Source organism: Globicephala melas, chromosome 12 (assembly GCF_963455315.2).
Source record: "Globicephala melas chromosome 12, mGloMel1.2, whole genome shotgun sequence".
Lineage (NCBI taxonomy): Eukaryota > Metazoa > Chordata > Mammalia > Artiodactyla > Delphinidae > Globicephala > Globicephala melas.
Window position 1 is genome coordinate 64019163 of NC_083325.1, and position 25219 is coordinate 64044381.

Sequence of the window (25219 nt, forward strand, 5' to 3'; positions counted from 1 at the left end):
AGGAGTCTAGTTAATAGGTATATTATTTCAGTGAGCCTTAGAGGTATAAAATATGGAAATTTGATATTCCATGTCATGATAAAGGCATTTTCACTGCCTTTATCATAAATAAAATGAAAAACATCTGAGCGGACTGAAGAAACACAAACTTGCTTGTCTATTAAACAGGTCAGGGTAAGTGAACACCTGAAGCTGACAGCCTCTTTGGTGCCCAGAAGACATCGGCCTGGGTAAAGACTCGATATTAGGCAGTAGGAAGGGTAATGTCTGGGTCATCACCCATTCTCTTAAGTACTCTACTTCAGTTCTAAGAATCTATATTTTGATTATCCTAATGTCTCAGTCCTACATTCTCAATCCAAGTAAAACCAGCGGTTCTTACCGCCACTGGCAGAAGCCCAGTGACATGGAGACATGTTCTCTTTCATGTGCAGTGTGTTTCCCCTTTGGGTCTTATCCCTGTCTTTATTGATCTTTTCAACTCCAAGGAAGAGGGCCCCTGCACAAAGTCCATCTGGCAGAGGCAGTTGGAAAGACCAATCGACACTGCAGAGGTCCAAGACCTATCACTGCGATGCATGTGACACCTTCTGCTGTTGATACAGGTAAGGTTTGGCAAGGATGGCCATTTTACAGTTGCTGGGGACAACCAGACTCCCTAACAGTCAAATATTTCTTAGATTATGCCAAAGGGCTATTTGAGTAGGATACTGAAGTAAACTCCAGATGGCATAGGAAGTGCCTGGTGTCTATGACTTATTCCACCTGAAGGAGGCCAAACTTCAGTAAATGCAATCAGCACACCCCCACAGGGGTCTCTGCTCCTGAAGAAGGCAGATGTCTGGTGGCTCTGGCCCTGCCTTCCCTCATCACTGTCCAGCAGCCCCTCTGCAAGAAGGCCAAGTTCACCCGGAGGGCTCTGACCCCAAGAGCATGTGGCCTGGGGAAATGGGGAAGAGAAGAGAGCCACATACACACCTGTACCCACTGTTGACCCAGCCTGGATGACTCAGTTCTCCTTCCCACATAAGGGATAACACAGATACAAGAGGCCAACAAGAGCCTTTGGGAAAATGTTTTATAGTTATTCTTTATTTAGACTTCTCATCTATTTATGTAGTTTATGGACTCAATTTAGGGAATTAACCAGAGTGAAAGTGTTACAACCATGCTGGCATTATCCCCCCATCAGGATAAAATTGGTACTTCACCACAGCTTCAGGCCTCACCCCAGAAATGCTCATCATCAGGGCAGAGAAGAGTCTGAGGAAATCAAAGAAGAGGTTTCTAAGCAGAACTTCATGTCCTTGATCCCTTAATTGAGCACTAAATTCCTTTTCCATCACTGAGAAGAGATTTGCAAAGTCTGCAGCCCATATCTACAGCTACATCTCTACTTATCCATCTCTGTTTTTTCTGCCGTGTGGAACTGACAGGCATCTGTTTCTCTACTTTCTCATTGGCTTCTGTGTGGTAGAAACCAGGAAATATTTTTCTTCAAAGTCCTGTGACTTTTTTAAAAAGTACTTTCAGCCATGTAGTTCAGTTACTTTTCCACTTCAGTGAGTTCACACTTTCCTGTTAATTTCTCCATGATGCTTATTTTTTTTAAAGTTTTTTTAAATAAAAGCAAAGTGCATCTGCTTGGCCCTTCAGAATTGTGTGTGTGTGTAAGTTCGTTCCGGTGTTAAGGTTTAGAGCTTGAGGATGTTATTGAATTTGTCTGCCAAAAGAGACCAATCTCCAATTAAAGAATCTTTTTCTCCAGTGGCCCATTCTGTTTCTATTCTTCCTGTCCAAAAAGAACTGTTGGAACAACTTCTGGAACCTCTAAGAGGATCCCAAACTGTTCTCATGTCATTTTAACTCAATTTTTATCCCGGGGCTTAAAATTTGTATGACCAGTAATTAAAGGAAAGAAAGGTTTTTCCAACGATATCAGGATTTCACATCAAGAAGTGGTCCTTTTCTTCCTAATCCACATAAAGCTTGTTTTCTTCTATAGAATATATATTAGAGAATTTAATCTTAGAGTGTTTCTTATGGTTTTGTAAATTAAACCATATTTTTTAATTGAAGTACAGTTGCTGTATAATATTACATGTTACAGATATACAATATAATGGTACACAAGTTTTCAAGTTTATACTCCATTTATAGTTATTGTAAAATATTGTCTATGTTTGCCATGTTGTACAGTATATCCTTATAGATTATTTTATACCTTATAGTTTGTACATCTTGTACCCATGGGTTTTTTTTAATCATTATGGGTATTTTATGGTTGCCAACTATGAAAGTGGGTTTGTATGTTATTTGATTATCTTTATCCGTGCTAGAGTGCTGTACTAAAAATACCCTCTCTCTTCTGTTTACATCTACTTCAGGTTTTCTAGTATTTCTATCCTTATTTAACTCAGGTATTTATACATGGAATTTGCTGCTCTTTTGGCACTTGCAATCGGAAAATCTTGAGGCACTTGAATTTTTGTCTCATCTTGTAACTCCTGTCTAATTAAGGGGCATGTTTCCACAATGAACAAAAAGCATATGATTTCACAAGGCAGCAATGGCACACCCAACATGGAAGCTGGACTCTGAACCCTACCTCTCACACAAGGTCTTTTCATACCATCTGACATCATTAGGTCACTGTAAACATTTATTTCCAGTAATTGGGCAATAAATAAAACATGTTTGAAACAACCAAACAATCAGATGCCAAATAAATCTCAAATTTAGTCACTGTTAACAGAACCAGTTTAAAATAAAGGGCACCCTTGCACAATGGAAAAAGTGTACACATTCGATGACCCTGTGGTGCAAAAATAGATTTGAGGGGTATTTTTCTGAAATTTGGCCTCTCCCTAGAGATGAAAACTTGACTGGAAATGTTGAAGTTTTAAGCACATGAAAACATGAGATTATACTGAAAGTAGTTGGTAATTATAACCCCTAGAAATGTACTTCTAATTTGCTCTATACATTGAGCAAAATCTCAGAAATGTTTTCAAATATATATGGCATACCACTGTTTACTGCAGATAGCACAGATACTTATCTCTGCCAAAATTATGACTTTTCAGCTACTTCAAACTTGATTTACATTCAAGAAACCAATTCCTCTTAGCCACCCTGTACGTTCTATTAGATTAATTTCTATTCTTCTAATACTTTAAAGTGAATTTAGTGATGCCTGTACCCAGCCTGATTCACACAGAAATCAACAGTTTATATAATCTTAAGAACAAGAAATTATTTTTAGGACTCTGAAAGATGAAACATCACTTTCTACAATAGGAAAGGTATTTCCCCCTTTATCTTGACACTTTCCATCAAGGTGAAAAACACTTTAGATATTTCCAATCCCATTATTCCTCCTCGTTCCACTTTATAATCCAAGCCAAAACAATCTCTGTTCTTATTAATTTAACTATCATCACTAAGTCTAGTCACTGACCACTGAGTTCTCTCCATTAATCCTCTCTCACTTCATCTCTAAAACAGCACTGGACTCCATGATTGATATTCAAGAATACCTGATTCTTGACATCAATCAAAGATGGAACTGGTTAAAACAAAGATGTAGCTACTCATCTTTACCTCACAATCCTCCCCTCCAAGGGTCAGTTAATCAATCAGAGAGCGCATTTATCTGATTTCTGAAGCCAGGGAGTTCAGAATACTCCAACTCAGCACCATCTTTTTCTTCACAACAGCCCATAATCAAATCCTGATGCCGGATTCTTCACAAAAGCCTCTGCATTAATCTCTTCATCTTTAAATTTACTTCTTAGATTGGACCCTGATCATTTCACAATTGGACTAAGGCCAACTTCTCTTCCCTGACCTCCTCACGTCTACCAGCCCCACGTCCACTCCCATCTCATTCAAAAGTTGCAACTTTTAAAATTTTCTAAAAGTTCATTAAATGTATTAAACTTAGAGCTTTTAAGTTCATCATAAAATTATTCTGTTCATAAGTCTAGGAAATGTTCACATTTTCCTTCTTTTCCTCATAAGGAATTTTCAAATATGCTGAGATAATTCAAAGAATAATACAGTGATCACTTGCTTTCCCACCTCTCAGAGTCAACAATTTTTACAATTTTGTTATATTTGTGTATAAAAGGCATTTGAAAGTAAATTACAGACATCATAGCATTCCTCACTCAAGAATAAGGACACTACCCTACATACCTCTAACACCATTATCACACCTAAGAAAATAATAGTTCCAAAATACCATCTAATATCCAGTCCGTATTTAAACTTCCTCAATTGTTCTTCAAATGTCTTTCAGAGCTGGGTTTTGATTTTTTTTAAAACCAAGATATGATTAAGGCCATATATTATATGTGCTATTGTCTCTCTTTAGTCTCTTTCTGAGGAAGTCAATCTTTATTTTTTAACGATATGAAGAAACCAAGCAATAATACCCTACGTTACCATTCTTTCTGATGTGAGGGAGTATGATAGTTTTGGCTTGTTTCTTCACCCTCAGTATTCCCTATGAGCTGGAGGTTAGGTGTAAAGGACTGACTAGATTCAGCTCACACATTTTTGGCAAGAATACCTTTAAGGTGTTGCTCTACACTTCATACTGCATCCCATCAGGAGGCATATGATATCAGCTGTCCCCCTTTTAATGATTCTGAGTTTGATCACCTGATCAACGGGGCATCATTGCGATTTTTACCTTGATACCAAGTCTTTTACTTTGCCTTATGCCTCAGGCTTAAAAGGCTTCATATCTGTGCCAAAGCCTGCCAGGAACTCTAAACTAATTTACTTCTCTGGTCTCTTCTGACACTTCTTCCTTAACTGTTTCTTGCAGTGTTCTCTCTCTTCTGTTTAATTTCTCCCCCACTTCTCTGTGAGCTTAGTTTCCTAACCAATCATCCATTTTCCTCCACCATCCAAGCAGTTCCTGAAATTCTATGAAGCTCCCATGAATTTAAATACACTGATCACAGTTCGTGTTGGCTTTTCAACCTCAAGTTTACTGCCTCATTTTTAGAATGTGCCACAGAAACAAGGGCTTTTTCTACTAAATTTGTTTTGTATATGACCTCTAATGGCAATACATAAACAGAGGTGCTTACTGATGACTATGACATGAAGGTCTCAGTAGTTGTAATCTGCATCTAATAAGAGTTTTCTCACTGAGCAAAGCAGCAGTGAGTATTTATGCAGTCGTTTCTGCCATTTATTTAAAATCCACCTGTACCTCCCTCTGTAACTATGTTTGCACACCAACCACAGCAAGAAGGCACAAATATTTCCAAACACCTTTGTAGGATACATCTTATATACTATTGACTATTTGCCAGTAATTTTGTTTTTAATGCTTGGACCATCCTAATTGCACAAACTGGACAATCATGGGCATTCAGCAATATTTCTCACCAACAGGAAAAGCAAATATCTTCTGAGAATGTTTTCGCAAAACAGGTCTTATTTTGAAGCTGTGTATTAGTTACTACACATGCAAAATGAATTAAGAATTGAGATCACTGTCTGGATCATTCAGACCAAAAGTCAGAGAAGTATCCAGATAAGGCAAAAAAGTGTTCCACCGAGTTTGGATTATTTGGGTAACTCCACCAACTATCCAACTCATGTGGATTGTATAGTCCAGCTTAGGCCTAAAAGTAAATAATCTGTTTATATTCTTTCTAGTTAGCAATCATCTGCCTACGATTATATGTACAAGAATAACAAGTCTGTTGACATCTCATTTTCTTGCTTTTTACCATCTGTGTTCCAACTTGGAAACTAGGGAGAAGGATACTGGGCACAGAATTTTAAAAGGACCTGCTTTTTTCCTTTCTCATGACCAACCTAAGCTGAAATGACTAAACAATGCAAATGGCACCAAATTCATCCTCCTTCTCCAAGGCTTGTCTGGGGCAAACTGTGCAGCATACGAGGTTTATTTCAGCCCCACTACCCCTATAAAAACTTGCCCTTAACACAGTAATCCAGTCTTTACTTCTAAGCTAAATGTAAACTGATGATATTCCTTCTCCAAAAAGCATGTGTTTAAACCTGGTCTTCAACTGAGGAAGGAAAAGGTCCCTCTTAAGTAGGCATTTCAGGCTCCACAGGCAGACCAAGGTTATGTGGGGCATCAAGCCTTCCCTGTCTTACTGAAGTTACGTGACATAAGCAATCACCTGCTCTCTTTTTATGTTTGACTCTATCAATAGGTAAGTGTCTTCTAAGCTAGTAGTTGCATAGTTCTGTAACATTTGCAGAGCATGTCACATTACCTTGTCTAATCTTGACAAAGCCCCATATTCTTGTCTCCACTTGACAAATAAGGAAGCTGGTTCCCTGCCACCAAGTGCTGAGCCCATGGCTCTAACCAAGGTCTTATAACTCTACATGGCTGTTCTTTCCATTCTGGTCTACAAACCAGTTTTACCTCCTCCCCTAGAAGAAAGGGGATGACCCAACCATGGACTTGCCCAGCACCTAAAAGTGTTCTCCAGGTTTCAAAAGCAAGAACGATTTATTCTACTACCAACAGATATTTCACTCACACACAAACACACGCACAATTTTTTGAATATTCAGGTAACAGCAGGAATAATAAATAGATCTCGCCTATTCTTCTCACAGGGGGTTCAAATCATAATCAGGTGACAGGAGAAGAACCATAGGACAAAGCTATGTCATTATCACATAATTCCAAAGCAGGAAGCACCAAGTAACTGGGGTAGAGGAACCAGTAATTTTATGTTGCTTTTACTATGCACATTCAATGATGAGTTTTAAAAAGAAGTCAGCCTCTCTCTCACTTTACGATATATAGACCTAGAGTTACACATAAATCCAATGATATTTAAAATGCACTTCAAACAACTCATGCATTGCCATTCTAGTTATAAATTTGTATAAGAAAATAAAAGATGACAAATTATGGCAAACTTTTTCTGAAAAGGGCTTTGCAGACCATATTTTAGGCATTTCAGATCATATGACCTCAATGAAAGTATACCATCCTTCTGTCCATAGCATGAAAGCAGACATAGACAGTATGTAAATGATGGGTGTGGCTGTGTCCAATAAAGTTTTATTTAGAGTAACAGGCCCACAGGTCAGTTTGCCAACCCCTTCTACAAAAAACTTACTTCAACCAAGTCTGTCTTTCCTACTACAATGAGACTATACCTAGAACACATCACTAAAATGGGCTGGGCAGTGTTGCTCACCTGCGACCCAATAGTCTCCTGGAAGCACCGGCCAAGCTGCGTCTTAGCAGCCACCGGATACACGTGAGGAATGACTTGCTGGTGGGAGTATGAGGAATGGACCGTCTGAGTCTTCTGGACAGGAAGCCCTTGGTAAGAGACTTGGGACTGGCCTGGTTGAGCTTCTTTTACCTTCTGGCCTGTTGGGCCATCAACTCTTGAAACCTGATGTATCTGGACTGAGGCCTCAGGAGGGTGCTTCACATGGATATTGACTATGTTAGGAGGAAATTTCACTAAAACAGATTGGGAAGAAAACTTATCAGTCATAAATAATTGATACGTACATCAGGATGAAAGTAAATGTTCATGCTAGTCAGCATGAAACTAAGTTTTATATACACACATATACTTAAGTACATATATATTATACCTGGGATAAATGATATATTTTTAGTGTGTATCTATTTTTGCTGCACAGCCATTAAAAAACTCTTGAGAGTAAAAGGGGACACTCAAAAATTAAACCTGAATTTATATACTTTAAAGAATAAAACTGCTTTTAGAAAGAGAAATTTAAACTTCTCACAGTAACAGATCCAAGAGACAAAAATTTTTTTCAGAGGAGTCATAAAACTACGAAATTTGTGCTACTTGTGGTCATACATTCTACCAAACAAGAGTAATAGACTCAAGAGGTTGATTATTTTTGAATTTCTCACAAAGTGTCCATCGTAGAGACTGTAGGATTTACAACACAATTTCACAAAGCATAGTTCTCTTACCCTTAAACCTGGTGTGTACGTACTTTTGTGCTTCCTGTGATACACACAAAATACCAAAGTGTGATATTTTACATCTCTATTTTCTTTCTCTGCAGCTTTCACACAGAATTTCATCTTCTGATGCTAAGATTCAGGTTTTAAAGAATAAGAGCCAGTAACACTTCTCTGACTCCTTTTTTAAAAGTTGTGCATGTGTAAGAGGTGCCAGGTTGAAAAGAATGAATTAGTCATAGAATTTCTGAGCTCCAAGTGACCTAGTTTACCTTCCTCTACAGATGAATAAACTGAAGCCCAGGGAGGTGAGGTTACAGATTGTTTAGAACTAAAAGCAAGAGCTCTTCGACTACAAAATAGACTTGGTGTTCATCAGCAGGTATTGTGTGATCTTCTAGTTTATTAATCCCATAAGGGCCAGAACACCATCTTGTTCATCTTTCCATTTCCCAGGACCTACCAGAACAGTGCCATGTATGTTTATCAGCTCTTGGTCCTGCATCACCAGAGAAAGATGGGCTCCATTTTCTTATTTCCTAGATACCATTCCCTACAGCCTAGAAAGCACTGGCACCATATACCTGGGCCCATATTCTGTTCCAATACCAGCCCTGCAGACACTTGGCTTCTTATGGGTTTGGCATGTTAACAGAGTTCTGATGAACGGGCAAAATCAAAATAATCAGCTTACCTTTGACTCCTTGCTGGCTCGTCATGGTCAGAGGCAAAGTATGTGTTGAGTGGACGACATGTGTTCCCAACGCCTTGCCTGACTGCTGGGAATGCTGATAAAGTTTAGGCACGTCAGCACCATGGACCGGAATCTGACAAAGCTTCCCTGTGAAATTTGGAGGGCACTGGCATTTGTCCCTTGAACTGCATTGGCCTCCATTCATACATGGAAGATGGCAAATTACTGTAAAGGAAAAGAGAAAATGTGGAGAGTGGTTAGTTTCTCAAATGCCAAGTAACAATCAACCAACAAAACTCCCCCAAAGCACAGCCATCATATTCCCAATGACTTTAGAAATGGTAAACAAAGGAGTATACACTATGACAAAAATACTTCCTTTTTTTTTTTTTTACTATCTTTTTCTTTCCACCTTAAGTAAGTCATTTAGCTCTCCAATTGCTTGTGGTTGTTCACCCACAATGGTGGCAAGAATTCATGGGAAAAAATATACATGTATATTTATACATATAATATATATATTACATATATTTATACATATAAAGCTACTTTATATATATAAAGTAGCCACTCAGGATATCTCTTGCATTCTATAATTACTGTGTTTTCCTATTTAATTACTAGATTATAAACTCTTTCGGGGAAAGGAATATGCCTAGTTTAATGACCTTTGTTCCTCAGCACCTAGAATAATGCCTGGCACACAGTGGACATTAAATATTTCCTCAAAGAATAAACAAATGAGAGTGCTAAAAATAATATCTGTTGAGAATTTTCTCTACGTAAGACACTGAAATAAGTGCTACCCAGAATATGGGAGTAGAATAGTTTGAATCCTGCTTTACAGGAATTTGCAATCTCATTGGGATAACAAGACCACAGTGAAACCTAGAAGTAGCAGTGATTAATAGTTGGAAAGTTATTTAGAATACCAAAAGATAAAAGGACATGTTTGGGTGAAGAATTTTAAAAGGAGTTTTAAACCCTGGCTAAATTCAACTTCAGGCCAACCTATTTATCACGAATGAATTCTTCCTATCAGCCCTTGAACTGATCAGATTTCCAGCAGCTTAAAAAATAGCCCCTCAACTCCATTTTCTTCCAGCTTCTACTCTGCTTCAATCCTCTCCTCCATGACCAAACTTTCCAAAAGAATTGTCTGCTCACTTCTCCACTCACTACCAGCCAGCCAGGGTCACGTTGTGTTTCCCTCTCCCCACACCTCTCCTATGCTGAAACTCCTCTTACTCAGGTCACTAATGGTCTCCATGTTGCTAAATCCAATGGATGGATTTCAGTCTTCCCTTGGCGTCTGTGACATCTCAACCCATCTAGTTTGCTCTTTCCTCTTTGTTCACTGTATCTTAATATTCTTTGCAGACTCCACTCTTTCCTTACCCTTGAAACACTGATGTGCTTCAAGATTTGGTCTTAAAATCTTCTGCTTTACTAACTCCATACATTCTGATTTCAGCCTATCATATGATGATGTCACCCAAAACTACATTTCTTAGCCAAAGCTTTCTGCTGTGCTCCACACTGTCTACTACTGTTGATTTCCTGTAGATCTTCTACAGGTACCTCAAACTTACAATGTCCTAAATGGAACTTGATCATCTTCCCCTAACATCTCCATTCACTGAGAGACCCTTAACAGGAACCTGAGGGCTGCTCTATCCTTTCACCCACCCAAACATCCATCTCCAGGTCCTGCCTTCTAAACATTCATCAAATATTCCCACATCTTTCTCATCATAGAGATTCTGTTCTCTCTGAAACATCATTCCCTACAATCTAGCTACACTGACCTGGATTCAGTTCCTCAGTGGACAGGGCCTCTCACCCCTCCTTAAGCTTTATATATACCCTGTGTCCTTGGCCTGGAACACTCTTTCCATTTGTCCCCCCTCACCTACCTAACTCCTACTCACCTTTTGGATACTGCTTAAACCTCAGTTCCCCGGAAGCACTTCCAATTGCCCCTCATCTAGGTTTGGTGCTTCTCCTCTGTGCTTCCGCGGGCTCTCATTCACTGCTCCTCATGCTGCTTGGCTTACTGCATTACAATCACCTGACTACTTTTCTGTACACCTCATTCAGCTAGAGTGCTGTGAGGTCAGGGACTTTAATGTTTTACCTCTAGCATGGTAGCTCAGCTTTTAGAAAAAAGGCTGCAGCTCAAAAAAAAAAAAACAAACTAGATGAAAGAATGAACACATTTATGGCTACCACTTTGTCAAATACCATTCTACATACTACAGAAGAAAGTAAAAGCTAACTGGAACTACTAGGTAATATATAATAACTAAAAATACAAATAAGTAACATTGGAAAATGTAAATTCTGTGGAACTCCAGAGAAAAGTCATTTCTGGGAAGTCAAAATAGACTTTACAGGAGAGCTCATTTGAGATAAGCCTTTGAAGCTAGGTAGGCTTCAGAAAAACAGAAAGGATTATATCCTAGGAGGATAGAAAGGGGGAGGTAGGCATATTTGGGAGATAATGAGGAAGTCTACCTTGCTGAAACCCCAGATTCCTGAGAGGAGGGGTCAGGTGATAAACAGGGAGATGTAGGCTTAAGTCAGACAATGGATAAAGGCCTGATAAAAAGTTTGGATTTTATTCTGTAATTAGCAAGTTATTTTGTAGACCCCAAGGAGAGAATTTTCCAGGAAGATTACTCTTGTGATAGCATGTGGCATTAACTGGAAAGGAGAGTGACCTAGGTGGAGAAGTCAGATAGGAGACTATTAAAATAACTGAAAGACAAGTTGAAAAATCCATGGATTAGGATGATGGCAACAAGAATTAAAAGAAACATGAAGTGGGCTTCCCTGGTGGTGCAGTGGTTGAGAGTCCGCCTGCCGATGCAGGGGACACGGGTTCGTGCCCCGGTCTGGGAAGGTCCCACATGCCGCGAAGCGGCTGCGCCCGTGAACCATGGCCGCTGAGCCTGCGCGTCCGGAGCCTGTGCTCCGCAACGCGAGAGGCCACAACAGTGAGAGGCCCGTGTACCGCAAAAAAAAAAAAGAAAAAGAAACAGGAAGTAATATTATGATAGATGGGCAATCAGTACAACATGGAGATATGCACAGGAAATAAGCAGCAAGCCAAAGAAGAGGGAAGACAGTGAAGGAGACAGGAAAGAGCTGGAAAAAACGACCAAGGTAACCACCTAGAGCTATGTCCAGGATCTCACTATGTGGCAGATGAAGTCAAAACTGCCCACGCTGGATAAGGTCTGGAATATGTTTCCACCAGTGTCTGATCCACACTGAGGTGCAGAGTAAGAAGAAGAGTCAAAGCTGACTCTGAGGTTGAGTCAAAGACTTTGTAACTCCCAGTTCAATTTTGAATTGAATTTCTAAATGACAGGTTGGCTACGCTGGATGGGTTCAGTGTGTAATAGGCAAGGACACAGGGAGCCTGGCCAAGATTTCACAATACTACAAATAATTTATAACTGGAATACAAGCACTCCTCACTTTGTATGGTTCCAATATGCATGAATTTCAGTTAATGCAGTTTAGCTAAATAACTTCAGTCCCCCAACAACACGGTTTGAACTTCATTTGCCACAATATTAACTAGGTAACTGCATAAAGTACAAACTTCACTGCTAGCTCTTTGGTCCACAAACCACTACATAAATAACAGATGTGTACCATGATCAGTAATCAATCATGTCACTTCCTTCAGAGGCTGCTGGTGATTGATCCCAGCATATCTGTTATTCAGTTCATGCACAGACAGCAAAGCAGGTAGCTGTGTTGCCTCCTCACTTTACATTGATAAACTCGCATGACATTTTACAGAAGTGTATAGTCAAAAGGGCCAACAACAACAACAACAACAAAAGCACGGCAAAGAAATGAAAAGTGGTGACACTGGAAGTGAAATTGGAAAGTGGTTGTGATGTAGGATAAAGATGGTCCAAAGGAAATAACATTAAAGGAACTCACAGATATTCCACAACTTTGAAAGCATAATGGTAAGATATTGGAACCTGATTCAAACTTGCGAAGGAGTGTAACGGCTCACTAAGGCAAAGAAGAGATACTCCACATCATAAAGTATATGAGAAGAAAGCAAAAATGTTCTAACTACTCTTGTTAAGTTCTACTCGAAGAAAGAAAACACTTTAATTCTCAGTGTTTCTAACATTTTAAATTACAGGGCACTAGATAAATATCAGCTTTACTGTTTTTTTTCCTTTCCCTATAAATACATCACCTACAGTAAAACAACTGTAATGTTTTGACAAAAAAAATTTTTAAGGTGACAGAACTAGTAATTTTCCCATTATTAAGACTGTTTTGCACAGTTACGGCTTGCATGGTTATTTTTATGGTCCTGCATCACCATGCAAAGAGGACTACCTTTAATCTTTATTAAAATAACTTCATCTATGTTATCATCTTTTTTTTTTTTTTACAAAAGAAACTGACTTTTATTTCTAATATCAATAGCAGATTTTGGAATCCAACATGAATTTAATTAGATTTGTTTAAAACTATTTTTAAACCTCTGAGATAGCTTCCACACAAATATTTCAAGAACCGTACTAGTCTAAGTGGATACAGCAATAATCCCAGAAGAGAACTCCAATAACCCTGTTTCTCTCTGGTCATAAAGGAAACCGTTTCTGCTGACTTATTCCAACCAATAACAGGCCACTATTTATAACCATTTATGAATGAGAAATAAAATACCTATTCTCCTGTTCCAGCATTTTCACAAAATCTAAATTATAATTTAAAGTTCTTTGCCCCAGTTCACTCACTGTACATTGAGTTCTTTGTAGCAGGTGCTATTTTTAAAGTTAAATAGTCTTTTATGTCAAAGAAAACAAATTTAAAATCAACCTACAAAAGTTAAGGATTTAACTATGAATAGTTTCTTTCTGTTTCAAGAGTTCATGCCACTCTCAAAACATCACCTGGTGATATATAGTCTGTGCAGCCAGCGTTCTATAAAACTTTCTCAACATATGAAGAGGAAAAAGAATAAGTTATCTTTAAGGCTGGCTTGTGGAATGCTGGTTGTAAGTCTAGCTATGGCACATATATTTTAGAACATATAACTGGAAGGTGTAATGTAGAATGCTGGCTGAGAAATTCCATAACCTTGTCAGCTTGACATTTTGCTGGCCATCACCATAATTCACTACATTGCATCATACGGTCACCTGGGACCTACAGCAAATAACAAGAGGTATATGGGCCTTCAGCCTGTTATTCCAGAAAGTGGAATATCGTGACAACCACTCCAAGTATCTCATGGCACAACTATAAAAGGTCACAATGAGCAAAAGGATCCAGGCTGGAAGAAAAAGTTGGAGGCTTTAAATATGCCCAGCATTTCAGTGCATTCCACCATTCACACTGGTCTGTAAAACAACTTGCAGGACTCAAGAAACCGGGCTGACAGGATAATATTCACAGTCTATGCCACAAATTGGAACTTAGTTTTAAATGAATAGGTACTGACTTGGATACAAATATGGGAAAACTGAATTTTCTGCAGATTTGAGTTATAAAAAGCTAGACTCTCATTCTTCCCTGTTATCTTAGCTGACTATAAAAATATTTCAGCTGCTTGTCCCCAAAAGGCGCTCTAAGAATGTACTTGACTTCCCTACAGCAACACCCGGGCCCCTCCACCCACCCCCTCGCTTTGTGTGCCAGCAGACAGACTGTTTCAAGTTATTGTGGCTAAGGCAGAACAGGGAAAACAAACCTCCATCTGAAGGAAAACTTACATCTGTCATTTCACAGAACAGACATACACATGATTTTGATTTGTATAGCTACTTCAACTTTCCCACTTGTCTCTGATTAGGAGAATAATGTTCCCTTAAAGGCTTTCAACATTTTGTTTGATGTCCCTTGCAGGGTGAAAAGAAAGCAATAACATTTTTAGAAAGTACAAGGTACCATTTTATTTCTCCCTCAATATACCTATATCGCCCTCTTTTAAAGGGTACCCATAGATTCTATTCAGCCAGAAAGTAGGTTAAAAATGTAGCTATCTAAAGCTTTCAGATAACAACTATGTCAGATAATAATTAAATGCCACAGCAAACCACTGCTCATTTTAAGAACCTAACCCACTTTTTAAAAACCTGCATTTTTGCCTTTTAATTCAGTATGCATCATCCTGCCACACCAAAAAATAAAATAAAATAAATAAAGCAACTGAAGCTGAAAGCCAAGATGGAAGTCACGTTCCTTTGGAGCAACGACAGAGGAACTGAGGAGGCCTCGTCTTACACACAAGCCAAGAAAGGAAGTACAGAGATTAGTAGGCATTTACGAAAATCTAAGTTTGAGTATTTTTATTGAATGCAGAGATTTATCATTGCTGTGCTCCAAAACTGCTTACAGCCAATTCTAACGTATACTGAGTCCCAGGCTGAACCAAGAAAACATTCAAGTAACACGCTGTCTGGAACAACCTGTCCAAGGAGGTGACATTTCACCTAAACCTAAAGGGAGAAGAATCCCATGATGTTCAAGTTGGCAGAACAATGTTTGCAGAAGAAGAAATAATAGGAGCTAAGACCTTGAGGTGAGACATGGCTTAGAAAGGTCCAGAAACTGACAGGAGGCTGATGTGGTGGGAATGTCAGAAGAGGAGAGCAAGTGAGAAAAGCTAGGTGGAGAGACAAAGCAGGGCCAGATTCCTGCTTCCTTCCACAAGGATATAGGGCTGCCGAGAATACAGTAAACAGGAAAAATGTAAGTAAGTTAATACTTGGGACCAGGACAGATTATGAATCACAGGAGACAGAACCAGGGGAAGAGAAAGAACAAGGATAAGTAAGGGTAAGTAGAATCATCTATTGTATACACAAGAAATGTGCACTGTAAACTTGGCTTTGAGTTTCTGGACCTTAGCCAGACTGAAGTTAAATTCTGGAAGGTTTAATTTAAGACACAAATAGATAATGATTCTACAGATAAGAGGACTTTAAAAAAATTCTTTATATTGATTACATATGGGCATGATAATCGTAGTGGGTGGAATGGTGGTCTCCCAAAAGATACACCCATGTCCTGTGAATGTCCAGAATCTGAATATTACTTCATGTGGTAGATGGGTGAACACCACCTTACAATGCAAAACAAATGTGATTAGAAATCCTGAGAGGAGGCACTTGTCCTGGATTATCCAGGTGACCTCTCATTTCAGTGACAAGGTCCTTTTAAGAGCGAGGGCCAGGGAGCTTTGACCGAAGAGGAAGAGACAATATGACTGAGGCAGAGATCGGAATGACGCAGCTAGAAGTCAAGGAGCACCAACAGCCATGAGAAGCGGGAAGAGGCAAGGAACAGACCCTCCTCTAGAGCCTCCAGAGGGAGCGTGGCCCTGCCTACAGCTTGATTTTGACCTTCTGGTCTCCAGAACTGTGAGAGAATACATCTCTATTGTTTTAAGCAAAAAAAAAAAAAAAAAAAAAGAAGAAGAAAAAGGTACAATAATACAATATGTGTAACATTATGAGACTAATGTTCTTCATAGTACATGTAAAAGGAAAAAACAGAGTCTAAAGAAATCTTGGAGCAAAGAGAAAATGCTTCCACAAAAGCTAAAAATGCGCCCACCATACTCTTTGCTGCCATAGACAATCTCTTTGTTTTACCTGCTCTGGAAATGAAGATGACCATTTTCATCCCATCCCCATCTATCAAATGCTCAAGTACACTGGACTAGAATTAAAGGAAATTCACATTTCAACAAATGCAATATCTCAAACTTAATACAAACAAAAATCCCACAAATCTAATTTTTAATGCTGGTGCACATTAGCGAATGCTTGGATAGCATGTTCTGTTTATAATCCAGGAGATAGGAAGCCCTACCACCCACACATGCATCAGAGCTTCCTATATGGGATAAGACCATTCATCATCTCAACTTTGTTTATGGCTTTCTGCTCACTGATCATCAACCTCACCATAGCTGTGGGCTATCTACTTTGATCTAGTTTTATATTTTTCATAACATACGGAGCTTCCTATATCAAGCAAATCACAAAATTCCACTTTATATCCTCCATCCACAGAGGCTTGCTCTCAGTAACTCGCAAACCCTGGGCTCTTTTACCCTTAGGAATAACACAGCAACATCTGCAGGCTACAGAGTAAACACACCAGTCCCACACACCTTGGGATAGGGGCAAATCATTTCATTTTGTGGATTACTGTGCCCTCCTCTGCAAAAGGGGTGGTCCAATGACATAATCCACAGGTTTCTACAATTAAAGTTCTATTCCTACTATTAAAGTTCTCAAAATGCTAACCAAGTTAGTAGAGTGAAATTCAGATTTCCTCATCTCATCTAATGAAACTGGCATGATGTAAAATTTTTAAAAGGGACAAATACATATCCAGCCACTTGCAATTTACGTAGAAGGGAAAGGGTTTATCTGTTACATAGTGTGCTTTGTTTTTATTTTAATGTATAATCAGATACTGATTCAAACATAAGTTGCCTACTTCGTAACAAAGCAGTTAATAAAATGCCCAGAGGTTTATGCAAAGCTGACTTCACTTGGGAGAATTATGTAAACATAATGGGGAAATGATAGTGCTGTACACTAATGGACAGGGAGATAGGTTTCACAAAAATGATGACATGCTTCATCCTTAAAGACCATACATTTTACAGTGGTATCACTGCAACTATCTTCAGGGAGACGAAGTCATTTTAGCTACTGTAGCAGGGCATTTTCTTTAATGTCATTGCAAAATGCTTTCTCAAGAGCCAAGTAATACCACTTAAGCTGTACACAATATTAACAATGAGTTTTAAAATGTACTGCACGGGAGGGAGGAACACTCCCAAACTCATTCTATGAGGCCACCATCACACTGATACCAAAACCAGACAAAGATGCTACGAAAAAAGAAAACTACAGGCCAATATCACTGATGAGCGTAGATGCAAAAATCCTCGACAAAATACTAGCAAAGAGAATCCAACAGCACATTCAAAGGATCACAGGCAGGGTTGGAGGGAGGGAGACACAAGAGTGAAGAGATATGGGGATATATGTATATGTATAGTTGATGCACTTTATATAATGCTGCAACGAACACACCACTGTAAAGCAATTATACTCCAATAAAGATGTCAAAAAAAAAAAAAAAGGATCATATACCCTGATCAAGTGGGGTTTATCCCAGGAATGCAAGTATTCTTCAATATATGCAAATCAATCAATGTGATACACCATATTAACAAATTGAAGGAGAAAAACCGTATGATCATCTCAATAGATGCAGAGAAAGCTTTTGACAAAATTCAACACCCATTTACGATAAAACCCCTTCAGAAAGTAGGCACAGAGGGAACTTACCTCAACATAATAAAGGCCATATATGACAAACCCACAACCAACATCGTTCTCAATGGTGAAAAACTGAAAGCATTTCCTCTGAGATCAGGAACAAGACAAGGTTGCCCACTCTCACCACTATTATTCAACATACTTTTGGAAGTTTTAGCCACAGCAATCAGAGAAAAAAAGAAATAAAAGGAATCCAAATCAGAAAAGAAGAAATAAAGCTGTCATTGTTTGCAGATGACATGATACTGTACATAGAGAATCCTAAAGATGCTACCAGAAAACTCCTAGAGATAATCAACAAATTTGGAAAAGTAGCAGGATACAAAATTAATGCACAGAAATCTCTTGCATTCCTATACACTAACGATGAAAAATCTGAAAGAGAAATTAAGAAAACACTCCCATTTACCACTGCAACAAAAAGAATAAAATACCTAGGAATAAACCTTCCTAGGGAGACAAAAGACCTGTATACAGAAAACTATAAGACACTGATGAAAGAAATTAGAGATGATACAAACAGATGGAGGGATATACCATGTTCTTGGATTCGAAGAATCAACGTTGTGAAAATGACTCTACTACCCAAAGCAATCTACAGATTCAATGCAATCCCTATCAAACTACGACTGGCATTTTTCACAGAACTAGAACAAAAAAGTTCACAATTTATATGGAAACACAAAAGATCCCGAATAGCCAAAGCAATCTTGAGAAAAAAAAAACGGAGCTGGAGGAATCAGGCTCCCTGACTTCAGACTATACCACAAAGCTACAGTAATCAAGACAGTATGGTACCAGCAAAAAAACAGAAATATAGATCAATGGAACAGGATAGAAAGCCCAGAGATAAACCCACGCACACATGATCACCTTATCTTTGATAAAGTAGGCAAGAATTTACAGTGGAGAAAAGACGGCCTCCTCAATAAGTGGTGCTGGGAAAACTGGACAGCTACATACAATAGAATGAAATTAGAACACTCCCTAACACCATACACAAAAATAAACTCAAAATGGATTAAAAACCTAAATGTAAGGCCAAACACTATTAAACTCTTAGAGGAAAACATAGGCAGAACACTCCATGACATAAATCACAGCAAGATCCTTTCTGACCCACCTCCTAGAGAAAGGGAAATAAAAACAAAAATAAACAAATGGGACCTAATGAAACTTAAAAGCTTTTGCACAGCAAAGGAAACCATAAGCAAGACAAAAAGACAACCCTCAGAATGCAAGAAAATATTTGCAAATGAAGCAACTGACAAAGGATTAATCTCCAAAATTTACAAGCAGCTCATGCAGCTCAATATCAAAGAAAGAAACAACCCAATCCAAAAATGGACAGAAGACCTAAATAGACATTTCTCCAAAGAAGATATACAGATTGCCAACAAACACATGAAAGAATGCTCAACATCATTAATCATTAGAGAAATGCAAATCAAAACTACAATGAGGTATCACCTCACACCAGTCAGAATGGCCATCATCAAAAAATCTACAAACAATAAATGCTGGAGAGGGTGTGGAGAAAATGGAACCCTCTTGCACTGTTGGTGGGAATGTAAATTGAGACAGTCACTATGAAGAACAGTATGGAGGTTCCTTAAAAAAATAAAAATAGAACTACCATACGACCCAGCAATCCCACTACTGGGCATATACCCTGAGAAAACCATAATTCAAAAAGAGTCATGTACCACAATGTTCACTACAGCTCTATTTACAATAGCCAGGACATGGAAGCAACCTAAGCGTCCATCGACAGATGAATGGATAAAGAAGATGTGGCACATATATACAATGCAATATTACTGAGCCATAAAAAGAAATGAAATTGAGTTATTTGTAGTGAGGTGGTTGGACCTAGAGTCTGTCATACAGAGTGAAGTAAGTCAGAAAGAGAAAAACAAATACCATATGCTAACACATATATACGGAATCTAAAAATAAATAAATAAAAGGTTCTGAAGAACTTAGGGGCAGGACAGGAATAAAGACGCAGATGTAGAGAATGGACTTGAGGACACGGGGAGGGGGAAGGGTAAGCTGGGACAAAGTGAGAGTGGCCTGGACATAAATACACTACCGAATGTAAAATACATAGCTAGTGGGAAGTAGCCGCATAGCATGGGGACATCAGCTCGGTGCTTTGTGTCCACCTAGAGGGGTGGGATAGGGAGGGTGGGAGGGAGATGCAAGGGAGAGTAGATATGGGGACGTATGTATATGTACAGCTGATTCACTTTGGCATAAAGCAGAAACTAACGCACCATTGTAAAGCAATTATACTCCAAAAAAGATGTTAAATCAAAAAATGTACTGCGCCACTGTAATTTGCAAACTTGGTCTAGAGACCAAGTTCATACTCTCACCAAGTTCATTAATGATCTGCTTGTTATTTATTTATCCTGAACCTTCAGGATAGATTTACAGATTAATCTAAATTTAGAATTTTAAAATATTTGCCAAGTCAAAACCTTGACGTACATATCTAACTTGAGAACACAAAACTGCACTAAAATCTCCTATCTTGGTAGCCAGTACAAATTCTTGGAGTCCTTTCAAGTCAGGTCTAAATATGGCCTCCAATAAAGAAACTTTCCTCCAAAGAGAGGAAGATGCTGAATAGGAAGAATCCTAGAAGGATTTGCAAATGGGGTGGGGGGCATCTAATATAATTTCTGTGTCATTTATCAATCTGCCTTGTATTATAATTCTTTTTTTGTTTCTCTTCCTCCTACTAGATTTTGGATACGGTAGGAAAGAGTCCATGGTCTCATCTTTGTATCTCCCGCATTTCTCATACAACAGCATTTTGCAGACAAGAACTCAACATAAAAATGTTGCCATTAATTCCCTAAAAACTTGAGATGGAAAAACAATGCAGCATTTACCTCTTGTAACACACTCCTTATTTTTCTTCTGATGCTGTTTAACTTTAGCACACACAGATCTTCCTCAACTTACAAAGGGGTTACGTCCCAATAAACCCATCTTGAGATCGGCTGATAGGTTGAGAATATCAGAAGTCAAAAATGAATTTAGGGCTTCCCTGATGGCGCAGTGGTTAAGAATCCACCTGCCAATGCAGGGGACACGGGTTCGAGCCCTTGTCCGGGAAGATCCCACATGCCGCGGAGCAACTAAGCCCGTGTGCCACAGCTACTGAGCCTGCGCTCTAGAGCCCGCGAGCCACAACTACTGAGCCTGCGTGCCGCAACTACTGAAGCTCGCGTGCCTAGAGCCCGTGCTCCGCAACAAAAGAAACCACTGCAATGAGAAGCCCGCGCACCGCAACGGAGTAGCTCCCACTTACCGCAACTAGAGAAAGCCCTCGTGCAGCTATGAAGACCCAAAGTAGCCAAAAATAAAATTAATTAATTAATTTAAAAAAAAATGAATTTAATACACCTAACCTACCTAGCTTAGCTTTGCCTGCCTTAAACATGCGAAGAACACTTACAGTTGAGCAACATGGTTTAATACAAAGCCTATTTTATAATAAAGTGTTGACTATCTCATCTAATTGATTGATTACTATACTGAAAGTGAATAACAGAATGGTTGCATGGGTACAGAGAAGGGTTGTGTGTATATTGGTTGTTTACCCTCGTGATGGTGTGGCTACTGGGAGCTGCACCCACTGACCAGCCTCATGAGAGAGATCCTACTGCCTGTAACTAGCCCAGGAAAAAATTAAAATTCAAAATCTAAAGTACAGTTTCTACCAAAGTCACATGGCTTCCACACCACTGTAAAGTAAGTCAAACCACTGTAAATTTGGGACCATCTGTACTAAAACAGTAGTCTTCAAACTATCCTCCAGAACACACTATAGTTTCCACAGAGGTGCTAAAAAGGACCTGCTAAATAACCTAATTCAATCACCTTATCCTACAGACAAAGAGCGAGTTACAGAGACTGTGTGTGCTTAGGATTCAGGGCCAGATTGTGACAGAAATGGGATGTGAGACCACATTTTCCTAAACCCTGGTGCAGCACTCTTTTCCACATAGCTCTTACGATGGAAGGACCTAGAGGTGTCCCTCAAGTCTCACCACATAGTCTCGTCCCAAGTCTTCCTTCCTTCTTCCACAGAAACATTTTTCATAATTAGTCACCAGATGTGCTAATGGAACCCTAACTTAGATGGAGGTTTGGCCAGTTACAGATGAGGTACACTCATGAACTCCTTCAGGGATCGAAATATATGAGTAGAAACTACCAAGCCGCCTTTTTTTTTTTTTTAAAGGAGGACACACATACATGAGAGGAAGAGTAGGAGCAGGAGGAAATAAAAAGAGTAGGAGGAAACAAAAAAGGAATCGAACAACACTTGTTAGATGGCACAGACAGAGAACATTTCCATCACTGCAGAAACTGCTATTCTGCTCTGCTGGTCTATCACTGTCCCCATCAGTTCCAGTGAGGTGAGAAGTAAAGGGCAGAAGCTCAAAAAGTAGTGTTGGCTCATTCAGTGAACATTTATTCTATGTCCGCCATGGTCAAGCACTGTTCTAAGCCCTTAGCAAATGTCAAGAAACAAAGCAAGAGAAAGCTTTTGACAAAATTCAACACCCATTTATGATAAAAACCCTCCAGAAAGTAGGCATAGAGGGAACTTACCTCAACATAATAAAGGCCATATATGCCAAACCCACAGCCAACATCGTCCTCAATGGTGAAAAACTGAAAGCATTTCCACTAAGATCAGGAACAAGACAAGGTTGCCCACTCTCACCACTATTATTCAACATACTTTTGGAAGTTTTAACCACAGCAATCAGAGAAGAAGAAGAAACAAAAGGAATCCAAATCAGAAAAGAAGAAGTAAAGCTGTCACTGTTTGCAGATGACATGATACTGTACATAGAGAATCCTAAAGATGCTACCAGAAAACTCCTAGAGATAACCAATGAATTTGGTAAAGTAGCAGGATACAAAATTAAGGCACAGATCTCTTGCATTCCTATACACTAATGATGAAAAATTTGAAAGTGAAATTAAGAAAACACTCTCATTTACCACTGCAACAAAAAGAATAAATTATCTAGGAATAAACCTACCTAAGGAGACAAAACACCTGTATGCAGAAAATTATAAGACACTGATGAAAGAAATTAAAGATGATGCAAACAGATGGAGAGATATACCATGTTCTAGGATTGGAAGAATCAACATTGTGAAAATGACTCTACTACCCAAAGCAATCTACAGATTCAATGCAATCCCTATCAAACTACGACTGGCATTTTTCACAGAACTAGAACAAAAAAGTTCACAATTTGTATGGAAACACAAAAGACCCTGAATAGCCAAAGCAATCTTGAGAAAGAAAAACGGAGCTGGAGGAATCAGGCTCCCTGACTTCAGACTATATTACAAAGCTACAGTAATCAAGACAGTATGGTACTGGCACAAAAACAGAAATATAGATCAATAGAACAGGATAGAAAGCCCAGAGATAAACCCACACACATATGGTTACCTTATCTTTGATAAACTAGGCAAGAATTTACAGTGGAGAAAAGACAGCCTCTTCAATAAGTGGTGCTGGGAAAACTGGACAGCTACATGCAACAGAATGAAATTAGAACACTCCCTAACACCATACACAAAAATAAACTCAAAATAGATTAAAGACCTGAATGTAAGGCCAGACTCTTAGAGGAAAACATAGGCAGAACACTCCATGACATAAATCACAGCAAGATCCTTTCTGACCCACCTCCTAGAGAAAGGGAAATAAAAACAAAAATAAACAAATGGGACCTAATGAAACTTAAAAGCTTTTGCACAGCAAAGGAAACCATAAGCAAGACAAAAAGACAACCCTCAGAATGCAAGAAGATATTTGCAAATGAAGTAACTGACAAAGGATTAATCTCCAAAATTTACAAGCAGCTCATGCAGCTCAATATCAAAGAAAGAAACAACCCAATCCAAAAATGGACAGAAGACCTAAATAGATATTTCTCCAAAGAAGATATACAGATTGCCAACAAACACATGAAAGAATGCTCAACATCATTAATCATTAGAGAAATGCAAATCAAAACTACAATGAGATATCATCTCACACTGGTCAGAATGGCCATCATCAAGAAAATCTATAAACAATAAATGTTGGAGAGGGTGTGGAGAAAATGGAACCCTCTTGCACTGTTGGTGGGAATGTAAATTGAGACAGCCGCTATGGAGAACAGTATGGAGGTTCCTTAAAAAACTAAAAATAGAACTACCATACGACCCAGCAATCGCACTACTGGGCATATACCCTGAGAAAACCATAATTCAAAAAGAGTCATGTACCACAATGTTCACTACAGCTCTATTTACAATAGCCAGGACATGGAAGCAACCTAAGCGTCCATCGACAGATGAATGGATAAAGAAGATGTGGCACATACATACAATGGAATATTACTCAGCCATAAAAAGAAAGGAAATTGAGTTATTTGTAGTGAGGTGGATGGACCTAGAGTCTGTCATACAGAGTGAAGTAAGTCAGAAAGAGAAAAACAAATACCGTATGCTAACACATATATATGGAATCTAAAAATAAATAAATAAATAAAAGGTTCTGAAGAACCTAGGGGCAGGACAGGAATAAAGACGCAGACGTAGAGAATAGACTTGAGGACACGGGGATGGGGAATGGTAAGCTGGGACAAAGTGAGAGTGGCCTGGACATATATACACTACTAAATGTAAAATAGCTAGCTAGTGGGAAGCAGCTGCATAGCATGGGGACATCAGCTCGGTGCTTTGTGTCCACCTAGAGGGGTGGGATAGGGAGGGTGGGAGGGAGATGCAAGGGAGAGTAGATATGGGGACGTATGTATATGTACAGCTGATTCACTTTGGCATAAAGCAGAAACTAACACACCATTGTAAAGCAATCATACTCCAATAAAGGTGTTAAAAAAAAAAAAAAGCAAACCAAGATAACCTGCCCTCCTGGCTCTTACCTTCTGTCATCTCATCATCTTTGTGAGACTCTGGGCATGAGAAGAATCTTGGTTTGGGGCCTAGGAGCTGGACGGCGTTCGATAAAGACTTGTTCTCTCAGTTCTACAGGCTACCAAACACCTCTCTGAACATGAAAAGAGGTCAGGCAGGGCACAGAGCTGGGTGTTCCGGGGAGGGACCTTCCACAGGGCAGGGCTGGGGCTCTCTCTCGGG

At 39.0% G+C, this 25219-nt stretch overlaps 1 protein-coding gene across 13 annotated transcripts in view; it reads right to left on the reverse strand.

The window, feature by feature from the left end:
• The window catches only part of LTBP1 (latent transforming growth factor beta binding protein 1), a 424584-nt gene that overhangs the window by 198802 nt on the left and 200563 nt on the right, over positions 1-25219 (reverse strand). For all 13 annotated transcript variants that reach the window (XM_030857973.3, XM_030857970.3, XM_030857967.3 and 10 more), the window contains 2 exons: positions 8670-8894; positions 7221-7495 (listed from right to left, as the gene is read on the reverse strand). In XM_030857973.3, the coding sequence (XP_030713833.1) occupies positions 7221-7495; positions 8670-8894 (500 nt within the window). The remainder of the gene's footprint in view (positions 1-7220; positions 7496-8669; positions 8895-25219) is intronic.